The sequence below is a fragment of the Macaca thibetana genome, chromosome 14, assembly GCF_024542745.1.
Source record: "Macaca thibetana thibetana isolate TM-01 chromosome 14, ASM2454274v1, whole genome shotgun sequence".
NCBI classification, from domain to species: Eukaryota; Metazoa; Chordata; class Mammalia; order Primates; family Cercopithecidae; genus Macaca; species Macaca thibetana.
In genome coordinates, this window is record NC_065591.1 from 8,136,878 (window position 1) to 8,154,583 (window position 17,706).

Below are 17,706 nucleotides of genomic sequence, written 5' to 3' on the forward strand. Positions count from 1 at the left end.
GGAGAATGGCGTAAACCTGGGAGGCGGAGCTTGCAGTGAGCTGAGATCCGGCCACTGCACTCCAGCCTGGGCGACAGAGCGAGACTCTGTCTCAAAAAAAAAAAAAAAAAAAAAAAAAAAAAAGAAAAAAAAAAAAAAAAACACTTCTGGAGGAGTGAACATTAGCAGGAGCACTGAATTCCAGTCATGTGCCAGGGTCATGCCAAGGAGGAGACCCCACGTAGGATGAGGTGACTTATTAAGCTCTGGGGGCACCTGTTGGGAAGAAAATAGGGCCGCTTTCTGGTTACAGAGCAGGAAAAAGAAAGACTCAGCAGCAGGGGCTGACTACAGAGATATCCTACAGTCACTCCCTATTTCCAGAGTGCAAGGGAGGTCAAGCATTTGGGGCACTGGTGACACACCTTATGGGGACCATTTGGAGCACCAATCAAGAGGTGGATACCTAAGGACAAGGAAACAGTCCTCCCGCTCCCTAGTTGCTGACTGGATGGGAAATCCAGTTCACAGTCTTGCAGATTTACCTGAAGTCCAGTGACACCTCAGTGTGATGGGAGAGGTGACAGCATCTGGCCTCCTGTCATCCCTGAAGGGGCAGGCATCTCAGCTCTCAGGGGGTTGGTCCCTAGGCTAGCTCTGCACTGGGGAGAATCAGGATGCCTCTGGGGAAATGGAGCTGTGAATTCCCCTTCGGAAACGTTCCCAGCACTTCTGGCCCTCCCACACTTCATGCAGGTACTCCAGAATCTGTTAAAAGACCACCTAGGAATTCAGGTTTTTAGCTTCTCAGTCCAGGACTCAAATGTCATCAAAACAGTGACTCTTGCGGAACTCTTAGGAAAAGTATCAAAAGGCACCTGGTCTCCAAGGTTATGGATCCGTTAAGGCAGGAACAATACCTGATGTAATTAAAGCTTAGCAAGCCCAAGGTCATAGGAGCACCCCACGACTGGCCTATTATCTCTGCATAAGTTCAGCACATGATTAAAACAACTCCTAGAGGGAGCTGGCCTTCTCCCTGCAGAGGACAGCATGTGACATGAAGCAGCCACTGGAGTGGGTGGGAGGCGGTCTGTTCCCTGATGGACCACTATCTGTTCTGAATTCTAAAAGAAGGGTTCTCCTCCTTTTTTCTATCCAACAATAACCTGAAGGATATAACACTCTTATCAGTAATGGTGGTTCCCAACAACAGTGAGTCTAATTGGGTGGTGGTGAGGATACACAGCGTGCATCGGAATCGTTGACGGGATGACCCTGTGTTGATATATTTTAAGAAGCCTCTTCTAGACCTGAAGATGCTGCTGCCAACCTACCCCCAGACTGAAAATCTTAGCCAACCACTCCCCAGACCTTTGAGGCTCACCCTTGTGATGGCAGAGGTTGAGGTTAGTTTCCTCCGGGTCTTCTTTACTTTCCGGAGATCTTCGTCTTCATAGAACAAGTCCTAAGTGGGTACGGGGACAGAATGAGGGTGGGAAACTCCAGGAGTTTCTTGGATGCTCCACGTGAGGGACCATGGAAAATTACCTGCCCATGCAATGGATCATCGCTGCCTTCCTGTTCTGATGAGAAACTCTCTTCCTCTTCCTCAGAATAATTGTCAATATCAGGAGAACGATCTGCAACAGACACCTGAGTCAGATAACCTTGCAATGGGAAGATCTGGCCCAAGAGACTTCGATGGGCTGGAATCAATGGTTCTCTTTGGGGGAAACACAGCCAGGGTGGAGGGGAGGGCAGGGCCAAAGCCACATTTTACTTCCAGGGGTCTCTAAAGGTCTCTTGCCCAGGAACATTTCGGGCACTGTCTTGTTCAGCTTTCCCAGGATGGGCTGTAGGGTCTCCAGACGCTACATGCATCTTACCAGAGAGCTTGGATTTGATTCCCTCATGGTCGATGGGCTGGCTGGACAGAGAGTAGATCTTTATTTCTGCCACAGGCACAGAGACATCCTTCACGTTGCTGTGTAGGCCAAGCACCAGTGCGCCTTCATTAGGATGCTGCATCACCTAGGAGCAAGGGGAGGTGGTGGAGGCATGTTACTACAGAGGCACCTGGAGAAACGCAGCCACGGAACGCACAAGCCCCCCAGCAGCAACAGCATTCTGCTGATACATTTTCTTTCTCACTTTCAAATCCGTGTCTACTGTCCTACTGCTTCATGGTCTTACTTTTATTATTATTATTATTTTTTTTTTTTTGAGACAGAGCCTCTCACTGTCACCTGGGTTGGAGTGCAGTGCCGCAATCTTGGCTCACTGCAACCTCTGCCTCCCAGATTCAAGTAATTCTCCTGCCTCAGGCTCCCAAGTAGCTGGGATTACAGGCGTCTGTCACCATGCTCAGCTATTTTTTTGCATCTTTAGTAGAGACAGGGTTTCACCATGTTGGCCAGGCTGGTCTCAAACTCCTGACCTCGTGATCTGCCCGCCTCGGCCTCCCAAGTGCTGGGATTACAGGTATAAGCCACTGCACCCAGCCTGTTTTTTTATTATTATTAAAGACAAGGTCTCACTCTGTCACCCAGGCTGGCATGCAGTAGTGTGATCACAGCTCACTACAGTCTCGACCTCCCAGGCTCAAGTGATCCTCCCGCCTCAGCCTCAGTAGCTGAGACCACAGGCACACACCACCATGCCCAACTAATTTTTAAATTTTATGTAGAGATGGGGTCTCACTATGTTGCACAGGCTGATCTCGAACTCCTGGGCTCAAGCAATTCTCCTGCCTTGGCCTCCTAAAGTGCTGGGATTACAGGCATGAGCCACTGCACTTGGCCTAAGGTCTTAGCTTTAAAATTATCCCCAGAAGTGCTGGTCAGGGCCATGTGCTTAAAGATAACAATCACGATGGAAGATGGTTGCTTGGGCCAGGCGCGATGGCTCATGCCTGTAATCCCAGCACTTTGGGAGGCCGAGGCGGGCGGATCACAATGTCAGGAGATCGAGACCATCCTGGCTAACACGGTGAAACCCCGTTTGTACTAAAAATACAAAAAATTAGCCAGGCATGGTGGCAGGTGCCTGTAGTCCCAGCTATTCGGGAGGGTGAGGCAGGACAATCGCTTGAACCCAGGAGGCAGAGGTTGCAGTGAGTCGTGATCATGCCATTGCACTCCAGCCTGGGCAACAGAGCAACACTCCATCTAAAAAAAATTAATAGTAAAATAAAATAAAATATAGAAAATGGTTGCTCGGCCAGGCACAGTAGTCTGTTCCTGCAATCCCAGCACTTTGGGAGGCTGAGGCGGGCAGACTGCTTGAGTCCAGGAGTTTCAGACCAGCCTGAGCAACATGGTGAAACCCTGTCTCTACTAAAAATAAAAAAATCAGCTTGGTGTGGTAGCACATGCCTGTAGTTGCAGCTACTCAGGAGGCTGAGGTGGGACAATCACCTGAGCTCAGGAAGTCGAGGCTGTAGTGAGCTGTGATTGCACCACTGCATTCCAGCCTGGGTGACAGTGAGACTCTTATCTCAAAAAAAAAAAAAAAAAAAAAAAAAAAGAAAAAAGGAAGAAAGAAAAGAAAAAGAAAAGAAAAGAAAGAAAGAAAGATGGAAAGAAAGAGAGAGAGAGAGAGAGAGGAGAGAGAGCAGGTGAGCGAGGGAGAGAGGGAGGGAAAGGAAAGAAAGGAAGAAGAAGGAAGGAAGGAAGGAAGGAAGGAAGGAAGGAAGGAAGGAAGGAAGGAAGGAAGGAAGGAAGGAAGGAAGGAAGGAAGGAAGGAAGGAAGGAAGGAAGGAAAGGGAGGGAGGGAGGGAGGGAACAAAAGAAATAGTTGCTAATCTCTAGGACTAATTTTAGTGTAAGTCCTTTACAGAGAAACTTGCTCTTGAGTCTGGGTGAGGCCAGGCCTACAGGTGGTGGTCGCCTATCACTGGCAATAAGGAAAAGGAGCCCAGTCTACAGGGAATGGCAGCGCCTGGCGTAGCAGGGGCAGGGGGTGCTGGTGGGAATTCACTGCCCCCTGTCTCCACACTGACACAAACACTCACTGAGCAGGACAGAAAGACGGGCTAGGACTATCTCAAATTTTCTATCATGGGCACAAAATTGTTCCTATTTATTAAAGTACAGAAATAATTTTAAAAACAGATCAGTGGCTGCTTTCTTCTTCCCGTTAGGGCTGAGAGGAACTGCCTGGCACCCAGGGAGCTTCACTAGTGAGTACATGTATTGAGAATAATCATAGCCTGACTTCTTACCATTCCAAAAGGGAATCAGAAATATGGAGAAATAAAAGCTATAAAAAGCCATTGGGTTGGAACTGAAATTACCAATGCGTGCTCATGGTTAGACAGATCTGGACCTAGACCTGAAAGGAGCTGTGACGTGTGTGTAGACACGAGCACATGTGTGCATACAGACAGATCTCTCTCAGCTCTGTCTGCTCAGTGGGAGTAGATGACACCAAGTTGGGGACATGGGCACTCCTGGTACCCAGATCTTGGTTTCTGAACACCATTCTCCACTGAAAAGAACCAGGGCTCCTTGGGGAATCTGCTCATTCTGGGGCTGGGTCAGGGAAAGTACAAGATGAGCCTGAAATGTTTTGTACCAGAAAGTATGGTAGGATGTAAAGAATGATGAGATACAGTACAAAGGACTCGAAGCCGGCATGAAGGGGCTCCCACGGGCCAAACCTGACAAGTCTGTGCATCAAAATAAAAAAATGATAGTAGCAGATTCAGCCCCATCAAATAAAACAGGAATCCGCGGTCCATAACTGACACAAATAAATGAGAGCAAAGGAAAAGCACTATCTTACTACAGAAAGCCAATTAATGAGGCTGGGAGCAGTGGCTCACACCTGTAATCCCAGCAGTTTGGGAGGCCAAGGCAGGCGGATCACTTGAGGCGAGGAGTTCAAGACCAGCCTGGACAACATGGTGAAACCCCGTCTCTACTAAAAATACAAAAAAGTTAGCTGGGCCTGGTGGCGGGCCACTATAATCCCAGTTACTCTGGAGGCTGAGGCAGGAGAATCGCTGGAACTCAGGAGGTAGAGTTTGCAGTGAGCAGAGATTGTGCCAGTGCACTCAAGCCTGGGTAATGAAGTGAGACTCCCTCTCAGGGGGGGAAAAAAAAAAAAGGCCAATTAATAAATATGTAAGGAATGGTGGGATTAGAAATTCACTGTCTGGTAAGCATCAAAGTATAATGATGACCAATTAAGGCAAGAATCATGAATAGATGCTAAAACCAGTAGGTGAAAATGTGATAAAGAAAAAGATAAGTTACCTACCTTTTTCTCCCCATAATATATTTATCTCCCCGTAAAATATTTTTTTCCAGTAAGTAAAAATGCTTATTAATTAACTTTGTGGTGGAAAAACCCTGCAGACTCCATGTTAACCAAGTGATAATATCAGGCCGGGCACAGAGGCTCATGCATATAATCCCAGCACTTTGGGAGGTGGAGGAGGGAGGATTGCTTGAGCCTAGGAGTTTGAGACCAGCCAGCCTGGACAACACAGCAAGACCTTGTCTCTTAAAAAAAAAAAAAAAAAAAGAAAGTAAAGGCTGGGCGCGGTGGCTTACACCTGTAATCTCAGGACTTTGGGAGGCCAAGGCAGGCGGATCACAAGGTCAGGAGATTGAGACCATCCTGGCCAACATGTGAAACCCAGTCTCTACTAAAAATACAAAAAAAAAAAAAAAATTGGCTGGGCATGGTGGTGCACGCTTGTAGTTCCAGCTACTCGGGAGGCTAAGGTAAGAGAATCACTTGAACCCAGGAGGTGGGGGTTACAGTGAGCCGAGATCATGCCACCACACTCCAGCCTGGCGACAGAGTGAGACTCTGTCTCAAAAAAAAAAAAAAAAGTAAAAATAAAAAAAAAAATTAAAAGTTAATATCCCCAGGAAAGGAACCAACTGACATCAGGTGCTGCCTAAGCTGCACTGAGAACAGAACACTTCTGTGGTAACGCTGCCAGAAACACACAGATGGAATCTAATCTTGAGGCAACATCAGGCTAACCTGGACTGAGGAGTATTCAAGAAAGTAACCAGCCTGCGCGCTTAAAAAATGTCAAGGGCATGAAAGGTAAGCAAAACCTAGGGGCTGCTGCAGACTGAAGGGGACAAAGGACACAGTGACATGCGGCACGTAATGCTAGATCAATCCCAGACCCATAAAGGGGATGGAGATCACTGAGACACTCAGCACAATTGGAACAGGGACTGTGAGTTAGATGGCAATCTTATCTCAATGTTAGTGTCCTGATCTTGATGGTGGCAGGGAGTTTAGACAGCAGAGTATTCTCATGTTAAGGAAGTTAACATGGCGCAGTATTAACGTGTAATGGGGCGTCGTGCCTGCAACCTACTCTCAGAAAGTTGGCTCAGAAAATAATACCTAACAATATGTCTATGAGGAGAGAAGAAGAAATGTGGTAATATGTTAAAGAACTTGGATGAATCCACATATGGGAATTCTTCGTACTATTCTTGTAACTTTTCTGAAAGTTTGAAATTTTATGTAATTTTTTGAGCTTTACCTTTTTAAAAGTTAAAACTTTTCATGAAGGAAAAGTACTTGATAAAAACAAGTATATTCTGAATTTTCAACAAATAATTAACTTGTAAAACAGAATTAAGCACTTAGCCAGCAGGCTGGGAAAATCATCTGGAAGGCTCAAATGGCTGGGCTGGTGTCTCCCGTGGGCTCTGTGACTCAAAGGCCAACAGTCTGGAGACTGTGTTCCTCTCACCTCTGCCATGTTGATGAGTCCCACGGCCAAGGTCTTATAGCCCAAGATGGTCCGATTCTTGTAACGTTTTCTCCGTTGCAGCATGATCTGCAGCTTGTTGGCATCTCGCTTAAGGAAATGAGGGTACTATGAAATATAAAACACAGAGTCAAGGATGGTTAATGAGCAGCTGGGTCCTTGAGGGGTTCTAGAGGACATACAATCTTTCTGTGCTTCAATTCTTCCTGTCTGTAAAAGGGGACAATCAGGGTTGAAAGGAGAGCCATGAAGTTGCTGCTGGTGGAACTGATTCAGCTTGGTGCCTGGCTTCCACGCCACGGCCCTGGGGTCCACACCCGTTCAGAAAACTGTCTCTTTGCTTGCCACTTTATCAGGTGTTTTCTCCGTGTGTTTCAATTCGGGCATGGAATTACTGGAATTATGATGAGAGGGACACCGACTAGGAGGGATAAGGAGTAGAGGGGAAGGACGGAGAACCCGATGTGGAGGCTGAAGGTGGCACGGTCCACGGGGGGTGCGAGGATCACTAAGGAGAGGTGATGGGGTGTAGCAGATGGCTAACAATTGTTAGCCAAGGCAGAGGAAGGGAAGGAGCCATGGTGCCTACCCAGGTTTCTACACCCTTACCGTGGATGGCTAAGGGGTTGCTTTGGCTCTCCAGGCCAGCCATAAACCTCCAGGTGACTTTTATTCATTCCCACCCAAGTTGGGGAATTGGGGCTCTGGGATAAAACAGTCTCTGGGTTAGTGGACTGTCTAGGGACTAGCCAGGATATAGCATCTTAGGGGCCTAAGACTAGGAGAGTCTCACCTGAAGGGAGAAGGTTAATTGGAGCTCTGTTTCCACCAGTCCACTAGCTGGAAGGACGATCTCGTTGGAGCGAAGAATTCTTTTTGAACCCTGAAACCGAGAAGAAAAGTCTGTTTGGCCAGGTGCAGTGGCTCATGCCAGTAATCCCAGCAGTTTGGGAGGCTGAGGTAGAAGGACTGCCTGGACTCAGGAGTTTGAGACTAGCCTGGGGCAACATAGTGAGACTCCTGTTTCTACAAAAAATAAAAAATTTGTCTCGGTGGGGGTACACATGCCTGTAGTCCCAGCTACTCAGGAGGCTGAGATGCGAGGATCACCTGAGCCTGGGAGTTCGAGCCTGCAGTGAGTCATGATCCTGCCACTGCACTCCAGCCTGGGTGACAGAGCGAGACCCTGTCTCAAATAATATTAATAATAAAAAGAAAAAAAAAAATCTGTCAAAGCTGTGTCACCAAAAATCAGACCAAAAGAAATACTATGTTTGCAAACAACTTCTAAACTCTATAAGCATTCTTTAAAAAAAAAAAAATTAAATTTTATTTTTTTTTTAGACGAGTCTCATTCTGTCGCCCAGGTTGGACTGTAGTGGTGCGATCTCGGCTCACTGCAACCTCCGCCTCCTGGGTTCAAGCGATTCTCCTGCCTCAGCCTCCTGAGTAGCTGGGACTACAGGTGCCTGCCACAACGCCCGGCAAATTTTTTTTGTATTTTTAGTAGAGATGGGGTTTCACCATGTGCTGGCCTTGAACTCCTGCCCTCAGATGATCAGCTCGCTTCAGCCTCCCAAAGTGCTAGGATTACAGGCATGGGTCACCACACCCGGCCCAAACATTCTTACCAGTCCAAATATTTCATGAATCCTTACTGTACTTATTTGAATCAAGCCTCTATCTACCATAAGTCTGATTTTACATGTATGATGCTGTAGGGTGCATAAAGGGTTATCACAGCAAAATGATTTGTTAATGCCTGCGAGTTCCCAGCACTCCTGGGGAAGAGGCCGGTAGTGTCAGCCTCCAGGGTGTGTATGACCCTCCCTGCCCACCGTTCCTTTTTTTTTTTTCCCCCAAGAACTTCCTCTTTAACCTCCCCACCCTCCAAACCGAGTATTTGGGTTAGACAGCCCTCTTACTGCCATGTTGGTCGGGCTGGCCTCGAACTCCTGACTTCAAGTGATCCTCCCTCTGACTCCCCAGGCACACTGTCTTGTCTCTGGGCTTTTCATGTACTTTTCTTCTCTTCTTGGATGCTTTTTTTGGCTTCTGAACACAAGTAACCAACTCATCTTTCAGATCTCAGCTGAAATTTTTTTTTTTTCCCCAGAACTTCCTCTTTAACCTCCCCTGCTCCAAACCTAATATTTGGGTTAGACAGCCCTCTTACTGCCAGTTACTGAATCTCACTAAACTTCAAGATCCATAAGACAAAGATATGTCTTGTTCAATATGATTCCCAGCACACAAATAAACGGTGTTGAATAAATTTGTCTAAAAAAAATAAGCAGTTTAAAAATTAATACCAATAATAAAAAAACCCCACAACATCCAAAGTTGGTAAGGATGTGGTAGGATTTCCAAATTCATTCATTGTTGAAGCAAAGTAAATTACAGTAACCCTTTTAGAAAGCAGCCTGGCAAAAAAGAAACATTTCCATTCAAAAATTGTAATCCAAAACAATAAATTCTAAGGGCATGATTTTTATATATTATTTTCTTTTTTCCCCCTTGATCCCATGACCTTGGAGGGAATGGTTTTTTTCTTTTTCTTTTTTTTTTTTTTAAATAAAAAAAGAGACGAGGTCTCACTATGTTGCCCAGGCTGGTCTTTAACTTCTGAGCTCAAATAATCTTCCCACTTCAGCCTCCCAAAGTGCTAGAATTACAGGCCACCACACTGGGCCAGGAATGAGTTTTAAAAAGAAGAAAATCTGTAAACAAGGAGCTGCTCATTGAAACACTATTTTTACTATTTTTATTTTTTACTTGTAGAGATGGGGTGTTGCTATATTGCCCAGGTTGGTCTTGAACTCTTGGGCTCAAGCAATCCTACTGCCGTGGCCTCCCAAAGTGCTGGGATTACATAGACTTGAGCCCCACACCCATCTCTGTTTATAATTGATGACAAGTTTTGAGCTGCTCATCTCTCATCTTCGGCAAAGCTGTGATTACTCTGGGAATTGTTCTGTTGAAATGGTACTATGCTGTGGTGCTGACCCTTAGGGGAAAATTCCACACATGGAAAAATGCCTCGGCCACTCATGAGGCCAAAATGAGACCAAGGAAGTAGAGCCCTGATGGTTATGTCATTCTATAGTGATGCTGCCTATGGGTAACGGCCACAGGGGGAAGGCTGGGTATAAAATCAGCAGAAGGCTGGGTGTGGTGGCGCCTGTGATCCCAGCACTTTCCCAGGAATTCGAGACCAGCCTGAGCAAAACTGGGAAACCTCGTCTCTAAAAAAATACAAATATTAGCCGGGCGTGGTGGTGTGCACTTGTAATCCCAGCTACTCAGGAAGCTGAAGTGGGAGAATCATTTGAGCCTAGAAGGCAGAGGTTGCAATAAGCCAAGATCATGCCGGGCGCGGTGGCTCACGCCTGTAATCCCAGCACTTTGGGAGGCTGAGGCGGGCGGATCACGATGTCAGGAGATCGAGACCATCCTGGCTAACACGGTGAAACCCCGTCTCTACTAAAAATACAAAAAAAATTAGCCAGGCGTGGTGGCGGGCGCCTGTAGTCCCAGCTACTCTGGAGGCTGAGGCAGGAGAATGGCGTGAACCCGGGAGGCGGAGCTTGTGGTGAGCCAAGATCACGCCACTGCACTCCAGCCTGGGGGTCAGAGCAAGACTCCCGTCTCAAAAATAATAATAATAATAATAAGCCAAGATCATATCATTGCACTCCAGCCTGGGCAACAGAGCGAGACCCTGTCTCAAAAAACAACAACAAAAATAAAATAACAGCAGAAGCACAGTCAGCCCACACACAGGCCAGGGCCTCAGGACTCCCGGAAGCTCGAGCGCTACAGTGGCAACTGAAGACTGAATGCATCAAATAAACTATAAAAAGCAAAACTGACAGCCACTCTCTCCCACAAGACTTTCCACACATTTATGAGATTCATGCCACAACTGGAAATTTGAGCACTGATTTCGTGATATTAAGGTTTTTGTTTTGTTATTTTAGAGTCTTGCTCTGTTGAGTAGGCTGGAGTACAGGGGCGTGATCTCGGCTCACTGCAGTCTCTGCCTCCCAGGTTCAAGTGACTCTCTTGCCTCAGCCTCCCAAGTAGCTGGGATTACAGGTGCATGCCATCACGCCCAGCTAATTTTTGTAGTTTTAGTAGAGACGAGGTTTTATAATGTTGGCCAGGCTGGCCTTGAACTCCTGATCTCAAGTTATCCACTTGTCTTGGCCTCCCAAAGTGCTGGGATTATAGGCGTGAGCCACCGTGTCTGGCCAAGGTGTGATAATGGTATTGTGGTTTTGTTTAAAAATACTGCCTACATTTTTTAATTACATATTGGAATATTTGTGGGTGAAATGTTATGATGTATGGATTACCTCAACATAACACTGGTGAAGGGAAACAGATGGGGACACAGATGAAACAAGACTGGCGATGAGTTGATAACCATTACAGCTTGGAAAGGGGATCGAGGGAATTGTAAACTACTCTGTCTACTTTTGCGTGTTTGAATTTTTTCCAAAATAAAAGTTGAAAAAAGTAATCAGTGCTTAGGGTTCTTTTCAGATTTCTCGGCTCAGAGCATATATTCATAGAATATGAAGGCCTTAGGGCCTGGTCCTGGCTCTTCCCTCTGCCTGGAAGGCTCTTCTTCCAGATACCTGAACGGCCCTCACCTCCTTCAAAGTCTTTAGGTAAAAGTCATCTTCTCAACCAGGTCTACCGTGACCACCGTAGGGAATCTGTTAACTTCCTCCACCCCAGCCCTCTCCATCCCCTTTATCTTATTTATTGTCACTATCAGACATCACCTTCCAATAGCAGTAGCCTCATTATACGATCATATTAACTATCACCACCCAAGTATGTGCTCTAAATACCTGTAAAACTTTCTATCCCAAATTCACTATCTGAATTTCAAACTCGCTAGAAGGAATCTGCGTGTGCAGGTAGCAGGATGCAGAGTGCAGTGTATTACGGGATCACAGCCAGGTCCGGCCCTTTCAAGCACGGTGCGCTACTGTCCTTGTCTTTCCTACCCTTCCTCAAGGGTTTAGCTTTCATGGGTTCCAGTATTTGCTTCTTCCAGGTGCCTGGGGCACTACCAACCAGGGTCCAATTTCAAAATTATTTTTAATATACTTTTGTATCATTTGTTTATCTATATAATAGTATATCTTCATTTGCAGTATAGAAGCAAAACCATTTATATCTAAATATTAAAGTAACATTATAGCACATTAAAATATTTATTAATATTAATATATTTTTAAAATTAGGTTACAGGTGTTTTATTACTATTATTCTGAGACGGAGTCTCACTATGTTGCACAGGCTATAGTACAGTGGCACAATCTTGACTTACTGTAACCTCCGCCTCCCAGGCTCAAGTGATTCTCCTGCCTCAGCCTCCCAAGTGGCTGGCACTACAGGAGTGCGCCACAACGCCCAGCTAATTTTCGTATTTTTAGTAGAGATGGGGTTTCACCATGTTGCCCAGGCTCATCTTGAACTGCTGACCTCAGGTGATCCACCTGCCTTGGCCTCCCAAGTGCTGGGATTTACAGGCACGAACCACTGCGACTAGCCAGGTTACTGGTGTTTTAAATGCTTTTTATTTAAACCAAAAATTCTTTTCACATAGATGTTTAACAGTATTGTTGCTGGGTGTGGTGGCTCACATCTATAATCCCAGCACTTAAGGAGGCAGAAGTGGAAGGATAGCTTGAGCCCAGGAGTACAAGGGCTGCCTGGGCAACATAGTGAGATCCCCTTCTCGAAAAAAAAAAATTAAGAGTATTATAGTGATATTTGAGGAAACTGGTTGGGGTTTCTTGGATGTCTGAAGAATAACTGTTATTTTTCATTTATTCTTTATTTCAATTTTTTAATTAATAATTTTTATGGGTATATAGTAGGTATATTTATGAAGTACATAAGACATTTTGATCAGGCATACGACATGTAATAATCACATCAGGTTATATGGGGTCCATCACCTCAAGCATTTATCATTTATTTATGTTACAAATATTCCAATTATACTTTCAGTTTTAAATGTACTATAAATTAACATTGACTGTAATTGCCCTGTTGCACTATAAAATATCACAGATCTTTAAAACACTTTTAAAAAATTTTATAATTAAAAAATTTTTTTGGCTGGGCGTGGTGGCTCATGCCTGTAATCCCAGCACTTTGGGAGGCCGAGGCGGGTGGACCACCTGAGGTCAGGCGTTCAAGACCAGCCTGGGCAACATGGTGAAATCCCGTCTCTAACTAAAAATACAAAAATTAGCTGGGCATGGTTGTGCGTGCCTGTAATCCCAGCTACTTGGGAGGCTGAGGCAGAAGAATAACTTGAACCTGGGAGGTGCAGGTTGCAGTGAGCTGAGATTGTGCCATTGCATTGCAGCCTAGGCGACAAGAGCGAAACTCCGTCTCAAAAAAAAAAAAAAAGTTTTTAAAAAATAGAGATGGGGCCAGGCGTGATGGCTCATGCCTGTAATCCCAGCACTTTGGGAGGCCAAGGTGGGCGGATCAGGTGGTCAGGAGATCGAAACCATCTTGGCTAACATGGTAAAACCCTGTCTCTACTAAAAATACAAAAAATTAGCCAGGCGTGGTGGTGGGCGCCTGTAGTCCTAGCTACGCAGGAGGCTGAGGCAGGAGAATGGTGTGAACCCGGGAGGCGGGGCTTGCAGTGAGCCAAGATCATGCCACTGCACTCCAGCCTGGGCAACAGAGCGAGACTCTGTCTCAAAAAAAAAAAAAAAAAAAAAAAAAAGAGATGGGGTTTCACTACAGTGCTCAGGCTGCTCTCAAACTACTGGACTCAAGGGATCTTCCCACCTCAGCCTTCCAAAGTGCTAGGGTTACAGGCGTGAGCCACCATGCTTGGCCAAATACCGGATCTTATTCATTCTATGTTTTTGTATCCATTAACTATCGTCACAGCCCCACTGCCCATACAAACCTGTGGTAACCATCATTAGACTATCTCCATGACTTCAATTTTTAACTCCCAGAAGTAAGTGAGAGCATTCAAAGTATGTCTTTCTGTGCCTGGCTTATTTAACATAATATCCTCCAGTTCCATCCATGTTATTGCAAATGACAGGACCTCATTCTTTTTTATGGCTGCATAGTACTCCATTATGTGTATGTACCATTTTCTTCATCAATTTATCTGTTGATGGACACTTAGGTGCTTCCAAATCTTGGCTATTGTGAATAGTGCTACATGGGACTATTTTGGTTTTTTGAGGAACCTCCATACTATTTTCCATATTCACTGTATTAATTTACATTCCTACCAACAGTGTATGAGGGTTCCCTTTTCTCTACATCCTCACCAGCATTCACTATTGCCTGTCTGTTGGATAAAAGCCATTTAAACCAGGGTGAGATGATATCTCATTGTAGTTTTGATTAGCATTTCTCTGATAATCAATGATGTTGCACACCCTTTCATATGCCTGTTCATCATTTGTAGGTCTTCTTTTGAGAGATGTCTATTCAGATCATTTGCCCATTTCTTAATAGGATTATTAGATATTTTCCTGAGTTGTTTGAGCTCCTTATATATTCTGGTTATTAATCCCTTGTCAGATGGACAAGGGATCCCTTGTCGGCCTCTCAAAGTGCTGGGATTACAAGCATGAGCCACTGCGCCTGGCCCAGAAGCTTTTTAACTTGATGTGATCCCATATGTCCATTTTTGCTTTGGTTGCCAGTGCTGGGTATTACACAAGAAATCTCTGCCCAGATCAATTTCCTAGAGAGTTCCCCCAATGTTTTCTTTTATTTTTATTATTTTAGTGGCCAAAGCAGTTGGAAAAATGTTTTCTTTTAGTAGTGTCATAGTTTCAGGTATTAGATTTAAGCATCCAGTCAATTTTTATCTGATTTTTGTATATAGTGAGAGATAAGAGTCTAGTTTCATCCCTCTGCATGTGGATATCCAGTTTTTCCAGCATCATGTATTGAGGAGATTGTCCTTTCCCCAATATATGCTCTTGGCACCTTTGCTGAAAATTAGTTCACTGTAGATGTATGGATTTATTGCCAGATTCTCTATTCTCTTCCATTGGTGTAGGTGTTTGTTTTTATGCCAGTACCAGGCTGTTTTGGTTACTATAGTTCTGTAGTATAATTTGAAGTCAGATAATGTGATTTCTCTAGGTTTCTTCTTTGTGCTCAGGATGGCTTTGGCTATTCTGGGTCTTCTGTGGTTCCATATACATTTTAGGATTGTTTTTTCTATTTCTGTGAAGAATGTCATTGGTATTTTGATAGGGATTGCACTGAATCTGTAGATTGCTTTGGGTGGTATGGACATTTTAACAATATTGATTCTTCCAATCCATGAATATGGAATATCTTTCCGCTTTTTGTGTCCTTTTAAATTTCTTGCATCAATGTTTTACAGTTTTTAATATAGACATCTTTCACTTCTTTGGTTAAGTTTATTCCTAGGTATCCTATTTTACTTGTAGCTCTTGTAAATGGGATTACTTTCTTGATTTTTCAGATTGTTCACTGTTGACATATAGAAATACTACTGATTTCTGTATGTTGATTTCGTATCCTGCAACTTCACTGATTTTGTTTATCAGTTCTACTAGTTATTTTGTGAAGTGTAGGTTTTTCCACATATAAGAGCATATCATCTGCAAACAAGGATAATTTGACTTCTTCCTTTCCAATCTGGATGCCTTTATTTCTTTCACTTGCCTGACTGCTCTAGTTAGGACTTCTAGTTATTATACTGAATAACAGTGGTGAAAGTGGGGATCCTTGTCTTGTTCCAGATCTTAAAGGAAAGGCTTTCAGTTTTTTTCTCCGTTCAGTCTGATACAAGCTATGGGTCTGTCACATACAGTTTTTATTGTGTTGAGGTATGTTTCTTTCATATCCATTTTTTGAGGATTTTTATCATGAAGGCTTGTTGAATTTTATCAAATGCTTTTTCAGAAAAAAAAAATATATACATATATATGGGTGTATATATACATTCCCCCCACCAGAGATGAGGTTTTGCCATGTTGCCCAGGCTGGTCTCAAACTCTTGGCCTCAAGCGATCTATCTACCTTGGCCTCTCAAAGTGCTGGGATTACAGGCGGGAGCCACAATGCCCAGCCATTCAGCATCAATTGAGATTATCACATGGGTTTTGTCCTTCATTCTGTTGATATGATGTATCACATTAATTGATTTGTGTATGCTGAACCATCCTTGCGCATCTGCGGGATCTCAGTTGGTCATGATGAATGATGTTTTTAATGTGTTGCTGAACTCTGTTTGCTAGTATTTTCTTGACGATTTCTGCATCAATGTTAATCAGAGATACTGCCCTGTCACTTTCTTTGGTTTTGGTATCAGGGGAATACTGGTCTCACAGATTGAGTCTGGAAGTATTCTCTATGTTTTGGAATAGTTCTTCTTAAATGTTTGGTAACATTCAGTAGTGAAGCTAACAAGGCCTGGGCTTTTCTTTGCTGGGAGACTATGTTGATGGCATCTAGCTATTTTTTTTTTTTTTTTGTTACTGGTCTATTCAGGTTTTGAATTTTTTCATGGTTCAATCTTGGTAGGCTGTATCTTCCCTGGAATTTATCCATTTCTTCTAGGTTTTCCAGTTTATTGGTATACAGCTGCTCATAGCAGCCACTAATGATCCTTTGAATTTCTGCAATGTCAGTCACCTCTTTTTTCATCTCTGATTTATTTGTGTCTTCTCTTTTTCTTAGTTGGTCTGGCTAAAGGTTTGTCTATTTTGTCTTCTCAAAAAACAACTCTTTGGCCGGGTATGATGGCTCATGCCTGTAATCCCAGCACTGAAGGCCAAGGCAAGCGGATCACCTGAGTTTGGGAGTTTGAGACCAGCCTGGCAAATAAGGTGAAACCTCGTCTCTACTAAAAATACAAAAATTAGCCGTCATGGTGGTGCACACCTGTAATCCCAACTACTTGGGAGGCTGAGGCAGGAGAATCACTTGAACCTGGGAGGCAGAGGTTGCAATGAGCTGACATTGCACCACTGTACTCCAGCATGGGTGACAGAGCAAGACTCCATCTCAAAAACAAAACAAAACAAAACACACACAAAAATCCAAAAGTTGTTTTGTTGATTTTTTTTTTCAAATTTATTTATTTCTGCTATGATGTTCATTATTTCTTTTCTTCTACTAATTTGGGGTTTGGTTTGCTCTTGCTTTTCTAGTTCTTTAAGAAGCATCATTAGGTTATTTGAAGTTTTTCTTCTTTTTTGATGTAGGCACTTAGCTATGAACTTCCCCCTTGGTACTGCTTTTGATGTATCCCATAGGTTTTGATATGTTATGTTTCCATTATCATTTGTTTCAAGAAAATTTCAGTTTCCTTCTTAATTTATTCATTGACCCACTGGTCATTTAGGAGCATATGGTTTAATTCCATGTGTGTGTATTGCTTTCGAAATTCCTTGTTATTGATTTCTAGTTTTATTCCATTATGGTCAGGGAAGATGCTTGATATTATTTCAACTTTTTTTTTTTTTTTTTGAGACAGAATCTCGCTCTGTTGCCCAGGCTGGAGTGCAGTGGCACAATCTCCGCTCACTGCAACCTCCACCTCCAGGATTCAAGCAATTCTCCTGCCTCAGCCTCCTGAGTAGCTGTGACTACAGGCACCTGCCACCACGCCCAGCTAATTTTTGTATTTTTAGGAGAGATGGGGTGTCACCATGTTGGCCAGGATGATCTTGATCTCTTGACCTCGTGATCCACCCACCTTGGCCTCCCAAAGTGCTGGGATTACAGGCGTGAGTCACCATGCCTGGCCTCAACTTTTTTTTTTTTTAATGTTTTAAGACTTGTTTTGTGACCTAACATATGGCCTATCCTTGAGAATGATCCACGTGCTAAGGAAAAAAAAAGTGTATTCTGCAGCCATTGGAAGAAATGTTCTGTAAATATCTATTAGGTCCATTTGGTCTATAGTGCAGTTA

General features: G+C 44.0%; 2 protein-coding genes across 4 annotated transcripts in view; one reads left to right on the forward strand and one right to left on the reverse strand.

Moving 5' to 3' along the window:
- Positions 1 to 17,706, reverse strand: part of PACS1 (phosphofurin acidic cluster sorting protein 1) — a 173,315-nt gene that overhangs the window by 27,572 nt on the left and 128,037 nt on the right. For all 3 annotated transcript variants that reach the window (XM_050756595.1, XM_050756596.1, XM_050756597.1), the window contains exons 3-7: positions 7,527 to 7,616; positions 6,716 to 6,841; positions 1,869 to 2,013; positions 1,531 to 1,622; positions 1,367 to 1,447 (exon numbers count right to left, since the gene is read on the reverse strand). In XM_050756595.1, the coding sequence (XP_050612552.1) occupies positions 1,367 to 1,447; positions 1,531 to 1,622; positions 1,869 to 2,013; positions 6,716 to 6,841; positions 7,527 to 7,616 (534 nt within the window). The remainder of the gene's footprint in view (positions 1 to 1,366; positions 1,448 to 1,530; positions 1,623 to 1,868; positions 2,014 to 6,715; positions 6,842 to 7,526; positions 7,617 to 17,706) is intronic.
- Positions 1 to 17,706, forward strand: part of EFEMP2 (EGF containing fibulin extracellular matrix protein 2) — a 363,083-nt gene that overhangs the window by 3,000 nt on the left and 342,377 nt on the right. The gene's annotated exons all lie outside the window — the stretch shown is intronic.